The sequence below is a fragment of the Bos javanicus genome, chromosome 2 (assembly GCF_032452875.1).
Source record: "Bos javanicus breed banteng chromosome 2, ARS-OSU_banteng_1.0, whole genome shotgun sequence".
Classification (NCBI taxonomy): domain Eukaryota; kingdom Metazoa; phylum Chordata; class Mammalia; order Artiodactyla; family Bovidae; genus Bos; species Bos javanicus.
In genome coordinates, this window is record NC_083869.1 from 1,381,832 (window position 1) to 1,395,337 (window position 13,506).

The window sequence follows — 13,506 nt, forward strand, 5'->3', positions numbered from 1 at the left end:
AAATGCAGTCCTTGGATGCAATCTTAAAAACAACAGAATGATCTCTGTTCATTTCCAAGGCAAACCATTCAATATCACGGTAATCCAAGTCTATGCCCCAACCAATAATGCTGAAGAAGCTGAAGTTGAACGGTTCTATGAAGACCTAAAGACCTTCTAGAACTAACACCCAAAAGAGATATCCTTTTCATTATAGGGGCTTGGAATGCAAAAGTAGGAAGTCAAGAAACACCTGTAGTAACAGGCAAATTTGGCCTTGGAGTACAAAATGAAGCAAGGCAAAGGCTAACAGAGTTTTTCCAAGTGAACACACTGGTCATAGCAAACACCCTCTTCCAATAACACAAGAGAAGACTCTACACATGGACATCACCAGATGGTCAATACTGAAATCAGACTGATTGTATTCTTTGCAGCCAAAGTTGGAGAAGCTCTATATACTCAGCAAAAACAAGACCAGGAGCTGACTGTGGCTCAGATCATGAACTCTTTATTGCCAAATTCAGACTTAAATTGAAGAAAGGAGGGAAAACCACTAGACCATTCAGGTATGACCTAAAGCAAATCCCTTATGATTATACAGTGAAAGTGAAGGCGCTCAGTCATGTCCGACTCTTTGCGACCCCATGGACTGTAGCCTACCAGGCTCCTCTGTCCATGGACTATTCCAGGCAAAAGTACTGGAGTGGGTTGCCATTTCCTTCTCCAGGGGATCTTCCTGACCCAGGGATTGAAACTGGGTCCCCCGCATTGCAGGCAGACGCTTCACCATCTGAGCCATCCATAACTAGGAGGATTATACAGTAGAAGTGACAAGTTCAAAGGATTAAATCTAATGAGTGCCTGAAGAACTATGGATGGAGGTTTGGGACAGTGTACAGGAGGCAGTGATCGAGAACATCCTCAAGAAAAAGAAATGCAAAAAGCAAAATGGTTGTCTGAGGAGGCCTCACAAATAGCTGAGAAAAGAAGAGAAGCAAAAGGCAAAGGAGAAAAGGAAAGATATAAGCATCTGAATGCAGAGTTCCAAAGAATAGCACGGAGAGATAAGAAAGCCTTCCTCAGTAATCAATGCAAACAAATAGAGGAAAACAATAGAATGGGAAAGACTAGAGATCACTTCAAGAAAATTAGAGATATATCAAGGGAACATTTCATGCAAAGACGAACACAATTAAGGACAGAAATGGTATGGACCTTACAGAAGCAGAAGATATTAAGAGCAGTTGGCAAGAATACACAGAAGAACTGTACAAAAAGATCTTAATGACCCAGATAACCATGATGGTGTGATTACTCACCTATAGCCAGACATCCTGGATTGTGAAGTCAAGTGGGCCTTAGGAAGCATTACCTAACAAACCTAGTGGAGGTGACAGAATTCTAGCTGAGCTCTTTCAAATACTAAAGGATGATGCTGTGAAAGTGCTGCACTCAATATGCCAGCAAATTTGGAAAAACCAGAAGTGGCTACAGGACTGGAAAAGGGCAGTTTTCATTCCAATCGCAAAGAAAGGCAATGACAAAGAATGTGCAAACTACTACACAAGTACACTCATCTTACATGCTAGCAAAGTAATGCCGAAAATTCTCCAAGTGAGGCTTCAACCGTATATGAACTGAGAATTTCCAGATGTTCAAGCTGGATCTAGAAAAGGAAAAGGAACCAGAGATCATATTGCCAACATCCATCCACTGGATCATCGAAAAAGCATGAGAATTCCAGAAAAACATCTACTTCTGCTTTATTGATTACGCCAAAGCCTTTGACTGTGTGGATCACAACACACTATGGAAAATTCTTAAAGAGATGGGAATACCAGACCACCTGACCTGCCTCTTGAGAAACCTACATGCAGGTCAGGAAGCAACATTTAGAATGGACATGGAACAACAGACTGGTTCCAAATAGGAAAAGGATTATGTCAAGGCTGTATTTTGTCACCCTGCTTATTTAACTTATATGCAGACTACATCATGAGAAACGCTGGGCTGGAAGAAGCACAAGCTGGAATCAAGATTGCCGGGAGAAATATCAATAACCTCAGATATGCAGATGACACCACCCTTATGGCAGAAAGTGAAGAGGAACTAAAAAGCCTCTTGATGAAAGTGAAAGGGGAGAGTGAAAAAGTTGGCTTAAAGCTCAACATTCAGAAAACTAAGATCATGGCATCTGGTCCTATCACTTCATGGGAAATAGATGGGGAAACAGTGGAAACAGTGTCACACTTTATTTTTTGGGCTCCAAAATCACTACAGATGGTGACTGCAGCCATGGAATTAAAAGACGCTTACTCCTTGGAAGGAAAGTTATGACCAACCTAGATAGCATTTTGAAAAGCAGAGACATTACTTTGCCAACAAAGGTCTGTCTAGTCAAGGCTATGGTTTTTCCAGTGGTCATGTATGGATGTGAGAGTTGGACTGTGAAGAAAGCTGAGCGCCGAAGAATTGGTGCTTTTGAACTGTGTGGTGTTGGAGAAGACTCTTGAGAGTCCCTTGGACTGCAAGGAGATCCAACCAGTCCATTCTAAAGGAGATCAGTCCTGGATGTTCTTTGGAAGGACTGATGCTAAAGCTGAAACTCCAGTACTTTGGCCACCTCATGCGAAGAGTTGACTCACTGGAAAAAGACTCTGATGCTGGGAGGGATTGGGGGCAGGAGGAGAAGGGGACGACAGAGGATGAGATGGCTGGATGGCATCACCGACTCGATGAACGTGAGTCTGAGTGAACTCTGGGAGTTGGTGATGGACAGGGAGGCCTGGCGTGCTGCAGTTCATGGGGTCGCAAAGAGTTAGACACGACTGAGCGCCTGAACTGAACTGCACTGAGCCTTCCTGCCTGTTACCCTCTCACCAGGAACCCCAGCCACTGGATCACATGAGGAACACAGCAGCCACAGGACTAAGAAAGTTAAAATTTTCAGGAAACTCTCCAGTTCCTCCCCGCACCCAGCCCATCGCCCCTCCGCGGACTCAGGTCAGCAGCAGCTCACCCTTGGGCTTGCCGGCAATCTCTTGGGCCAATCTGCAGCGGTGGGGCTCCACCTCTCCCTGCCGCACAGCCCTTCAGGGAGGAGCCGGAGAGCAGGGACGCTCTGCGCAGCGAAGGTTTAATATTTAAAAATTAAATATTTAATATGTAAACAATAATATTAATTCTGTAGTATTAAGGTACTGTATTATATAGCAGTATATAAGGTATCTTATGTAACTCAGTGTTAGAGAACAACTAGCTAATAATGTGATGAAAATTGACAATGATTAAAACATTTAAGAATGGGCCCCGGAGCTTCCTGGGCATCGATTTCGCTAGGATTAAACGGAAAGAAACAGTTAATTTGACTTGAGACGTACTAAAGGCAAAAAACTAAAACTTTGGCAAATAAAAGAACATTCTTAGTTCCCATACCGGGAGTCGAACCCGGGCCGCCTGGGTGAAAACCAGGAATCCTAACCGCTAGACCATATGGGAACCACTGAAAGTATTTGTCTCTTATTCATATATATATCCTCTGTGTCAGCCTGTCGTCATCTCATCCACACGCCTGCGCACTTCAGGCTTTGCGTGCACTTGTAGCATTTCGGCCTGACTGCGGCTGCGCGAGCCCGGCTCCGCCTCCGCAGTGTTTGTCAGCACATCCGGGCGTCTCTTGAAGGGAGGGATTCTTACTCCCGAAAGCGCCCTCTAGAACCCGAGCGAGGGTGGGTGACGAGGCGCTTGTAACCGCCTTGGACCTTGAGCGCCCTCGAAGCCTAGTTTCAAACAGTAAAGGAAGGAGGGCTATTGCTTGACCTTCGTTGTCAACTGACGTCTAAAACAAAAGACTTCTCTCCCCGGGGCCACTCCCCTCCCCGGTGTTCACCTTCGCTCATTTTGGCTTGAGAATCTCTGAAATGCAACCTTTGTGTTGGGGGAGGGATGCCCTTTTCCCCTCCAGTCACACTGTTTCCATTTGAGTGCTTCAATTAAGCTTTTCACAAACAAAGGTAGGGTGCCCCCTCTCCAAATTTCCTCCAATCCAACCAGAAAATTTGCCCTACTGCGATTTCACTTTCATGCATTGGAGAAGGAAATGGCAACCCACTCCAGTGTTCTTGCCTGGAGAATCCCAGGGACGGGGAGCCTGGTGGGCTGCCCTCTCTGGGGTCGAACAGAGTCGGACACGACTGAAGCAACTTAGCAGCAGCGATTCAAGTATATTTTTATTAAAGGCTCAAGAATTAAAACACTGTGGTACCTGTGTCTTAACTTCCATTAAGATCAATGAAAAAAATGGAAATGCCAAAATATGGTAGGGGTATACAACACTGGGATTAATCGAAAGAAAAGGGTGGCATTTCAAATCAGCGCTAAGGATGGTCCACTGTATGAACTATGGTAGAAAAGAAGAAGTTGAGTGCAGGACTCACCCTATACTTCACTTGAATACAAAAGTTCTTGAGGAAAACCCTGGAGAATTCTATTATCCCATCAACTGCAATCCCAAAGCCAGAAATCATAAAATAGCTACCTGATAATTTCAACTGTTCTAAGAAACTTGATTTAAACACAAGAGCTGAGAGAGCTTTCACCTTACTCATTACACTATTCAACTGTTCTGTGCAGTTTAATGCAATGTGTTTTATAATAAAAAGTTAAAAAAAAAAACAACCACCCACCATAAATGAAGTTAAAACACAAAAACTGGGAAAAAAGATACAGCTCATATTATAAACAAAAAACTAACATCCCCCATAAGCTCCTAGAAACTGCTAAAAATATCAACAAGCCCATAGAAAAATGAAGCCAGGACACAGAGTTTCTGGCCCCTCAACAAATTAAAAGACTCATTCTTGAAAGGCAGTCTTTTAAAAACCTGAATGGTCTTTTGAAAGAGTTCCCTTGAAAATTTAGGTCAGATCCTTTTTACTTTCTGGCTTAAAACCTGCTAAGCATTTCCCATCTACTCAGATACGTGTGTTTTTCTATCAACGCAGAATCATTCTGTCCTGATCTGTGTAGCTATGTATGTTTTTTGCCCCCCATCAAAGTCAGTTTTAAGGATCTGGAGAAACTGAAGCACCTACTTCTTGTCCTTCCCTGCCACTAGCTGTGTAGTATTTCATCCAGTAATGAAAAACCACAGCTAATTGATGCGTGAAGTTGTTATTGTTCAATAGTATGAACTAACCTAACGGCTTTGTGACTGCTCCACATGGATGTGTCCTGGGACAATGTGAGTTTACAAGTGGTTTCACAGTAGTAACCTTGAACATTATGCAGTTTGCCTCTTCAGACTTTCCCACCTAACAAAGTTGGAAACATGCAGACCAGAGAAGTATTAAGGAGCAGGAGCTAGTTGGGGTGGCAGGCAATCTGTGAAGGAGGAAGGGCTGATAAGGGAGCCACATCGAAGAATAGCTGTTCCCACTGCCTTGCTTCTGTGGTGACAGGTCAGGGAGCCCTGGGTTCTAGCTGCTTGAGTTTCTCCTGGAGTTCCTGGAGCTGGCTTTGACCCCAGGTGATGCGGCTCTGAAGGCTGGCCATGTCCGCAGCCAGCTGCAGACCTAGAGGACGAGAAGAGATTGTCACTGTGGTATTTATGGTGCCACATGTCTCAAGGGGCTCTGGACACCCTCAGGCCACTCTGGCCTTCAAACTATTCCTAAAACATTCCAGGTACAGCTGGCATTGACTCCTTGAGAACCTCACTGGACTCATACTCTCAAGTTCTTCAGGTCATTGCTAAAATGTCACCTCCCCCTCAAATTTCCTTGACCCTCTTATAGCACCCACCACGAACTAAAAATTCACAGATTATAACATAGTCTCTGTCCTTATCATTCCTTCTTTTATCCATTATCACAGGCCCTCACTACTCTTGCCCTCTCTCCTTCTACTTGTTTTCTCTGCCCCCAAGAGTGGTCCACTTTCTGGATCCGCACCTATGTTGCTTCCACTTGATACCTCTCCTGGAATAGCTGCTGGGAAGTCCTCTGGGCCCTCCACACCACCCAGTCCACTGGCCAGTCCTGTCTTCTGCCATACTGCCTGGTCACACTGATCACTCCCTCCAGATAACACTTTACCCTCCTGATGTTGCTTCTGCCCCACTCCTTAGTCTTCTTGACTGGCCTCTTCCCTTCTTTTCCCCTTACTTCCTGTTCACATTCCTGGGACCTCTGCTGACCTCATCCCATTTCAACTTTAATGCTGTGGCTGTGTCAGCGAAACCAGTGTTATGCAGTGAGCTCTCAAATCTCTCTCTCCAGTCCAGGCCTCTTCCAAACTCCAGATACATGTACCCAACCATCCACTCAAAATCTCCACCATACCAGGAACATACCCCACATCACTCCTGACTCTACCTCAGCTGCTGCTCTGTGGCCCTCCCGCCTCACCTTCTCAGGCATTCTGACTACAGATTGGGCGCATCCTTCACTGCTCTCCTTCCCTTACTCCTGAATTGATCTATCAGTAAATCCTGTGGTTTCCACTCAAAAAAACATGCAGTTCCACCCCCCCAACCCCCCCACTTATCCTGTCTTCCATTGTCCACACCACCTCCACTCTTGCCCACTGGCCTCCTCTCTGCCATATCAGATGCAACATCACCTCAGAGATCTGCCCTGGCTGGTCCCTGGCACCTAGAACACTGTTCCCCCAGATCACCAACAAAGGTCTTTCCTTCATCTCTTCAGAGGCCTTTCCAGGCTACCAAATACACAACAGCTCCCCTAGGCTATGCCATCCATTGCACTCTCTCTACCTTATTTTTTCGTAGCAACTTTCATTGCCTGGTATTTTATTTAGGGCCTACTTATTTGTTTTCATGCATGTTGTTTTTCTGCACTCAATAAACATCCCATGAGGGTGTTATACCTTTTGTTTCCTGCTGTATCCCCAGCACCTCCTATGAACCTGAACTCTGCCAACAGCCAATAAATGCTTTTTTAAAAAATAGTAGGTGTGCAACAAGTCTGAAATGGAGAAAACCTGCAAAGCCTTTTGCAGACTAATCCCAAGGCTGGCATTAGCACTCACGGTAGATAGGTCCCTTTCGGGGTCACTCACCCTCCCGGAAGCTGGCTTGAGCTTGTCGCAGACTGTGAGGAACCAGGATTCCAAACCATTTCAAAGGGTTCTGGGGAGCTGGGGAGGAGTCTGGCTCTGGGGTCCTTGGGAGACCCTTGCGCCTGCGCAGAGCTGAAGAAAGAAAGGCTAGGGGTCTTGTTACTAATACCTGGCCGTCTTCTTGGCCACAATGTTAAACTCGATCTAAGCTCAAGATCCCAGAAAATTCCCACTGTTGTAAAATTCGTTTTATGTTTCGGAAAACACCTTATTACAAGGAACTACCCTTCCCCTTGTGTCTGTCCACTCTTTTTTACTGACTGTCATAAAATCAGCAAATGACCCCCCTTGTTTTCCTGTGAAAAAGGTACACAGACTTCTGCCATTTTGCCTGAATCTGCTGAAAAGCCAGACACACCCTTCAACTCCCCATTGTCTCATGAATGATTAACTGGGATTAGAAATTTGTCCCCCTTAAACTAGCTAGACACAGAAATAAACATCTTCTGTTCAGCTGAGACTTCCTCTGACTGCAAAACAATTCTAACGGTAAGGGACCTCGCCCGTAACTTTCTATTCCCCCTATAAATCTAAGGCAAAAAAACCTCTCTGCTGAGATATTCTTATCTTCAAAATTGGGGCGCGCTCCATCGCAACAGCCTAAATAAAATCATCTCCTCAGACGTCCCATGCATTTTGTCTTTTATATGGGAAGGGACCCTAGGGGAAGAAGAGGGGGAGCTCACCTGCCTCGCGGGATCCCACCTCCTCTGGAGTCTGGGTGCCCGCTCTCACCATCCAGAACTTCTGGAGTCCGTCCTGAGCCTCGCTACAGAACGAGAAGGGAGATTGGACCTTTGGCGGCCCCGGCCCGGCCCTCTGCCCGCCCACCCGCTGCAGCATGCAAGGCTCCTCACCTGGTGCCGACGCGGACCTGGGGCTCCATGTGGGACGCATACTGCAGGGGCCCTACTGACTTGGCACCCATGGCATAGCGCGCTTTGGAGAGCGAGAGCCAGCCCTGGGAAGAGAGGAGAGAGAGGTGAAACAAAGTAACTTTCGTGCGCCGCCCAGCCCGCCCTCCCGCCCGAAGCTCCCACCTCCTCCACCCGGGCGTTTAGCGCCTGCCGCTTCGCCTCCAGTTGCTCCAGGTCTCCGAGGAGCTGCAGGAGAACAAAGTCCACCTCGGCCCGCAGATCCCGAGAAGCCATCTGCTTCGCAGAGTCGAGAGCCGGCTCCTGACAGGTCGCCCAATCAGTGTCCGCAGTCCTAGCAGGACAGCCAATAGGCGTGCGAGGCCCGCCCTCTCGGGGGCGTTCCCAGTCGTGGGTGGATTGTAGCTGCCTGCTTTGCACTTTTCAGGATCAGCGCGGCCTCAGAGCTGCGACCCTGGAAGTGATAACCTTCGTCAGGCAAGCATCCGAAGGGCACCAGCCACCCGGACAGTCGGCAAGAGCTGTGGGTATCTCCGAATCACTTCTGGAAGCGGCCGCGATTTAAACGTAGGGTTGTCGGGGTGGCGATGAAACGAGGCGTCCATTTTAGAGGGGCGGCTTTAATTTCAGAATGGGCGGGTAGGCGATCATCTGGTCAATCGCTGTACAGCTTTTACAGCTGCTGGAGCTACAGTTATGATTATTTTAGGGACTCCTCACCTTCAAACGAACATTAGCCTCCTCGCCGTAGGTAGTGAAGCCGGGCTGTCGCCTTTATTAACTGCCGGTCTAAGTCACGTGACAGCACCTTGCCTCCCTATCCTGCCTATTGGTTGCTTCAGTGAGCACGCGCTTCAGTCTGGCCAATCGCTTTGCTACTCCCACCTTCTGTTCGCCATTTTAACTTCGGGCATTGTAGGAATCAGCGGAATCTAGTGAGGTCTCTACCGACTTTTGGTTAAGGGCGGAAGCGAGGACCGCGGAGGCGAGGACTGCGTTGCGCAAGCGGTATCCAAAGATTCTCCTGGACCCACGTGGAAGTTGCCCTCAGGATGGTAAGGAGGGATGTTTTAAACTCCTGTTTTGGAGGTCGGGGGCTAGTGGAGGCTGGGGTTGTGGCCGGTGGGGTCGGGGCGTATGTTTCTGGAGCCTGCTTTGCTTGGAGAAAACGGGTCGTCTGAATGGGCCCGCTCTTCCCCAGCTGCGCCGCGAGGCCCGCCTTCGCCGCGAGTACCTGTACCGCAAGGCACGAGAGGAGGCTGAGCGAACGGCCCAGGAGAGGAAGGACAAGGTTCGGCGCGCGCTTGAGGGTACGTGTGTCCCCCGCTTTCCGATCTTTTCTGGAGACCTTAGTTTTAAAACCCAACGGGAAACAGGCCCCAAAGCTGTAAAAGGCGTTTAATTAACATTTACTTGTGTTAGAGTGGTGAGTATTTTTTCACGTATTTACTGGTCATTTCCCCTAACTGTTCGATCTTCTTCATGGTTTGCAAATGTTCCTTTCAAGATCGTATGAATTACTTGTCATTTATGTTACAGTATCCAGATTTTACAGCTTGCTTATTAATTTTATTTACAGTGTCTTTGTTGTTTAGTCGCTAAGTTGCAGTGTCTAGGCCTTTCCAGATTTAAACATTTCACGTGGTCCTATACATATTTCCCCTGCATCGTTTCTGTTCTTGCTACTTGTTGTCACTACAAGGTAATATCTGATTGTCCTTTACTGTTGTTACAAGTCCCTTGTATTTGAAAACTGTTAATTCGTGTAGAACTTAGTTTTATTTGCGTTGTAAATTAGGAATTTAACTTTGCAATATTTTGCCCACTTTCCATTTGCACTGCTGTTAAAAGAGTCTGTCACACGTGCCTGATTGGAAATGCTTTATTTATATGTATCTTGTTGGTTCTTGTGTTGGTGGAGCTCTGTTTCCTGATAGTACATCAACTCAGTACCTCCGTTTTAAATTCACTTTGATGGGCTTAGGTTTTAGACATGTAAAGTATGTGTATGTATATTCATGTCAAGCATAATGTAATACAGAGCTTCTCAGCGCTAGTGGTAAAAGAATCTACCCTGCTGATGCAAGAGGTGTGGGTTCGAACCCGGAGGAGGAAATGGCAACCCACTCCAGTATCCTTGCCTGGAAAATTCCAGGGACAGAGGAACCTGGCAGACTGCTGCCCATGGATCCCGTAGAGAGTCTGTTGGGACTGAGCTCCTGATGTAATGACCTATCTGCTCACATTAAGAAATGAAAATGATAAATATATTGAAGTTTAGAAATATTTCCCCCGACCTAGAGAACCACAGTATTAAATATTGATTAAAAATAAGCCATTTCCTTCCTCTTCTTTTTTTCCTGTATCATGCTTGTTTGTAATATTAAATCATATTGGTTGATTTTAGGTAGTATTAGGTTTTGTGTATTCTTTTGCCACATTATGTTTTTGTTTGGCATCGTTACTAAGATCCATTGAGTGTAGGTGGGGCTCCTGCAGGTAGATATTCCACAGGGTCTTCATCCAATTCCCTGTGGGGGGTGGACAGCTTATTTTTAGTTTGCGTCAGCCCTGCTGCTGTGAACACTGTCTTCAGTATGCAAGAGTTTGTCCAGGGTATGTTAGAGAGAAGTGCGGGGTTCAAGGACGTGCTCCAAAGTGGGCACGGCCACACAGCCCAGCCCTTCGGCCAGATCTAGCTTTAGTTCACAGAGGGGACCTCTGACCCAGAGCACGATGAATGATTTTAATGCCAGAGGGTTTGAGGGTTTCTGATCCACCTTCATATAGAATGAGTAGTTTCCATTTATTTTTTTAACATTGTTAATTTTTTTTCTGACTACAAAGGGAATGCATACTTGTGGTTAGATATTTTAGAAAACTCTCAAGTCTTGACACTCAGGACCCACAGTAAATGAAATCACCTATAAACACTCTTAACAAGGTGGCATATAGCCAAAAAATAATTGTTTCATTACCACCTCCACCTCTAATTAAATATCAGCTCTCTGCTCAGAAAGGAGTAAAGGGGTGTTTTCCTATCAAGTTTGTACAGTGTTGTAAAAACTGAAGGTTCTATGCATGTCTCTCTCAACCTCTCTGTCTTCCCCCTGCAGAGAACCGCCTGATTCCCACCGAGTTACGCAGGGAAGCTCTGGCCTTACAGGGGTCCCTGGAGTTTGACGATGCCGGCGGTGAAGGTGACCTTCCCGGACTCTATGGGCCAGCTTCTCTTCCTGCACTTGAGCCCACTAAGTTCCGTGTCATTCCTGAGACACCTTGAAGAAAGGCTGTGAAGCTCCTGATCCTGAAATGGTCTTCCAGGCACCCTTGTGGCTGTGCACAGATGACACCTCAGGGGCCCTCTCACTGAGTGCTCCCAATTCTGTTTACATGGCACAGTATTACCCCACTTTGTACTTTGTTTTGTCTGTTAATTGGCCCTCTCACTAGGAATGTAGGTTCTGCTGGGACAGAACAGTGTCATTTTATTCGTGTTCTCAGCTACCAGGACTTCATTGGTATCCAGATGTTTGATTCATTCCGTTATTCAACAAATATGAAAGGAATCACAGCATAAATATTTGTTGTGAGGTAAAGGAGTCTGTTACTATGGGCCTTAATAGAATCTGGACTTGTGCTAACATGGCAGCTACTTGTTCCATGTGATTACAGGAGCTTAAATGAACTAAAATCAAATAGATTCAGTTCCTCAATCACACTTGTGCTTGTAGCCAGTTTGGCCAGGGGCTACCCTGTTGCCCAGAGCAGGTACAGAGCATTTCCATTCTTGAAGATATTGTCAGACAGTGTTCTGGGTGGATTTGGCCACCGCATGTTAGCATTTCACTTCCCTCGGCAATATTGTGTTCTCGTGCCTCATGCTCCTAACAGGTGTGACCAACCACGTAGATGATGAGTATCGTTGGGCAGGGGTTGAGGATCCCAAGGTCATGATTACTACCTCCCGAGATCCCAGTTCCCGCCTTAAGATGTTTGCAAAGGTATGACGACAGGCGTGAGTGGGAGGTGTTCAGACACTCGGAGCCCCATCCTAACCAGATGGAGTTCACATGCAGGAGCTGAAGTTGGTGTTCCCTGGTGCCCAGCGCATGAACCGTGGCCGGCATGAGGTAGGAGCTCTGGTGCGAGCCTGCAAAGCCAATGGGGTCACTGACCTGCTGGTTGTCCACGAGCATCGAGGCACACCCGGTAAGGCTGGTGGGAGGGAGCTCGGTGCTGCGAGGGTGGCTGGGTAGGAGCAGAGGGTCTCTAACGGCTTGTGTGGCCCTGCCAGTGGGGCTCATTGTCAGCCACCTGCCCTTTGGCCCAACTGCATACTTCACACTGTGCAACGTAGTCATGAGGCATGACATCCCTGACCTGGGCACTGCATCAGAGGCCAAACCTCACCTCATCATGCATGGTTTCTCCTCCCGCCTGGGTAAGCGGGTGAGTCTGCGGCCATGGGCTGGGGGCTGAGGGCTGAGGGCTGGGGGGTGCTAGGCCAGGCATTTTAGGCTTTTCTTCCTGCTGCCCTAGGTCTCTGACATACTCCGCTACCTGTTCCCTGTGCCCAAAGATGACAGCCACCGGGTTATCACCTTCGCCAACCAGGACGACTACATCTCCTTCCGGTAGGTCTGTTGGCTGGGCTCAAGTGATGTCCCCACCTTTATGTCCCTGTACTGTTTGTTGTTTATCCTTCAGCTGCTCCCTGCCTCCGCTCAACCCTGCCCTGTCCCCTTTGCCCCAGGCACCATGTATACAAGAAGACCAACCACCGCAATGTGGAGCTGACCGAGGTTGGGCCGCGCTTTGAGCTGAAGTGTGAGTTTGGGGCTTTCTCCTACATCTGGTGGTGGGCAGTGCTGGATATGTAGGTGACTATATCTCATCCCCTTCCCCCAGTGTACATGATCCGCCTGGGCACGCTGGAACAGGAGGCCACTGCAGACGTAGAGTGGCGCTGGCACCCCTACACCAACACTGCACACAAGAGAGTCTTCCTGAGTGCTGAGTAGCCCACTCACTAATGAGGATGTGGACCTGGACCTGGGAGGTGGGGAGAGGTCAGATAAAATCTAGTTGCTGTAGCACCGTGTTTACCTCTTAAGTGGTCAGGGCAGGTCTGTCGGGTTGAGTGTGAAAGGTGTGGGGGTCTCCTCAGGTGCGGACCTGGCAGCTCTGGGATGTCCTCAGGCCCGGTAGTGACATTGTGTGTAGGACAAGGCAGACCTGATGCAGTGACTAGCTCCTGTGCTGTTGGGAGGGTTTGCTGCTACCCTGGGAGATCTGGTGCTGCTGTTAGTGGCCGTGTACATTCATCATCTGGGAATGGGAATAAAAGTGTGAGCACAGAAGTCTCACAGCAGAGGGTTGCCCTGGGGACCAGCTTTCAGCCAGGGCAGGCAGAAAATAAACAAGATGTAAACCATGTATTCATTTCATTGTGGTCGCCTTTGAGTGTAATTCAAGTTCTTCAGAGAACCCAGTGCACTTGGGTTCA

The 13,506-nt window shown here is 47.5% G+C and overlaps 2 protein-coding genes and 1 non-coding gene across 5 annotated transcripts; 1 reads left to right on the forward strand and 2 right to left on the reverse strand.

Moving 5' to 3' along the window:
• Positions 1-3,408: 3,408 nt before the first annotated feature.
• TRNAE-UUC (transfer RNA glutamic acid (anticodon UUC)) lies at positions 3,409-3,480 on the reverse strand. Its single transcript has one exon. It is a non-coding gene; the product is annotated as a tRNA-Glu (tRNA).
• A 713-nt stretch (positions 3,481-4,193) lies between these two features.
• CCDC115 (coiled-coil domain containing 115) lies at positions 4,194-8,273 on the reverse strand. Of its 2 annotated transcripts, none has more exons than XM_061431594.1 (5): positions 8,163-8,273; positions 7,980-8,083; positions 7,809-7,891; positions 7,063-7,194; positions 4,194-5,555 (listed from the first exon to the last, which is right to left on the reverse strand). In XM_061431594.1, the coding sequence occupies exons 1-5, from the start codon at positions 8,271-8,273 to the stop codon at positions 5,443-5,445; spliced, it is 543 nt and encodes a 180-aa protein (XP_061287578.1). In that variant the 3' UTR covers positions 4,194-5,442. The 2 variants fall into 2 exon arrangements, with proteins under 2 accessions (XP_061287578.1, XP_061287569.1); XM_061431585.1 differs by having other exon boundaries at positions 7,063-7,209.
• Positions 8,274-8,430: 157 nt separating this feature from the next.
• IMP4 (IMP U3 small nucleolar ribonucleoprotein 4) lies at positions 8,431-13,436 on the forward strand. Of its 2 annotated transcripts, none has more exons than XM_061431572.1 (10): positions 8,431-8,520; positions 8,917-9,052; positions 9,199-9,307; positions 11,114-11,197; positions 11,892-12,001; positions 12,077-12,209; positions 12,295-12,449; positions 12,540-12,634; positions 12,754-12,827; positions 12,909-13,436. In XM_061431572.1, the coding sequence occupies exons 2-10, from the start codon at positions 9,050-9,052 to the stop codon at positions 13,019-13,021; spliced, it is 876 nt and encodes a 291-aa protein (XP_061287556.1). In that variant the 5' UTR covers positions 8,431-8,520; positions 8,917-9,049; the 3' UTR covers positions 13,022-13,436. The 2 variants fall into 2 exon arrangements, with proteins under 2 accessions (XP_061287556.1, XP_061287549.1); XM_061431565.1 differs by having other exon boundaries at positions 8,437-8,520; positions 8,961-9,052.
• The last annotated feature ends 70 nt before the right edge of the window (positions 13,437-13,506 follow it).

What these genes read in the sequence shown, in the direction of transcription:
- CCDC115 (XM_061431585.1), bottom strand. Translation starts at nt 8,273, where the DNA reads ATGGCTTCTCGGGATCTGCGGGCCGAGGTGGACTTTGTTCTCCTGCAG. An exon ending in CAGGTCCGCGTCGGCACCAG is followed by an intron (nt 7,892 to 7,979) that starts GTGAGGAGCCTT and finishes CTCGTTCTGTAG; the next exon opens with CGAGGCTCAGGACGGACTCC. An exon ending in TCAAGCCAGCTTCCGGGAGG is followed by an intron (nt 5,556 to 7,062) that starts GTGAGTGACCCC and finishes CTCGTCCTCTAG; the next exon opens with GTCTGCAGCTGGCTGCGGAC.
- IMP4 (XM_061431572.1), top strand. An exon ending in TGACGATGCCGGCGGTGAAG is followed by an intron (nt 11,198 to 11,891) that starts GTGACCTTCCCG and finishes TGCTCCTAACAG; the next exon opens with GTGTGACCAACCACGTAGAT. An exon ending in GACGACTACATCTCCTTCCG is followed by an intron (nt 12,635 to 12,753) that starts GTAGGTCTGTTG and finishes CCTTTGCCCCAG; the next exon opens with GCACCATGTATACAAGAAGA.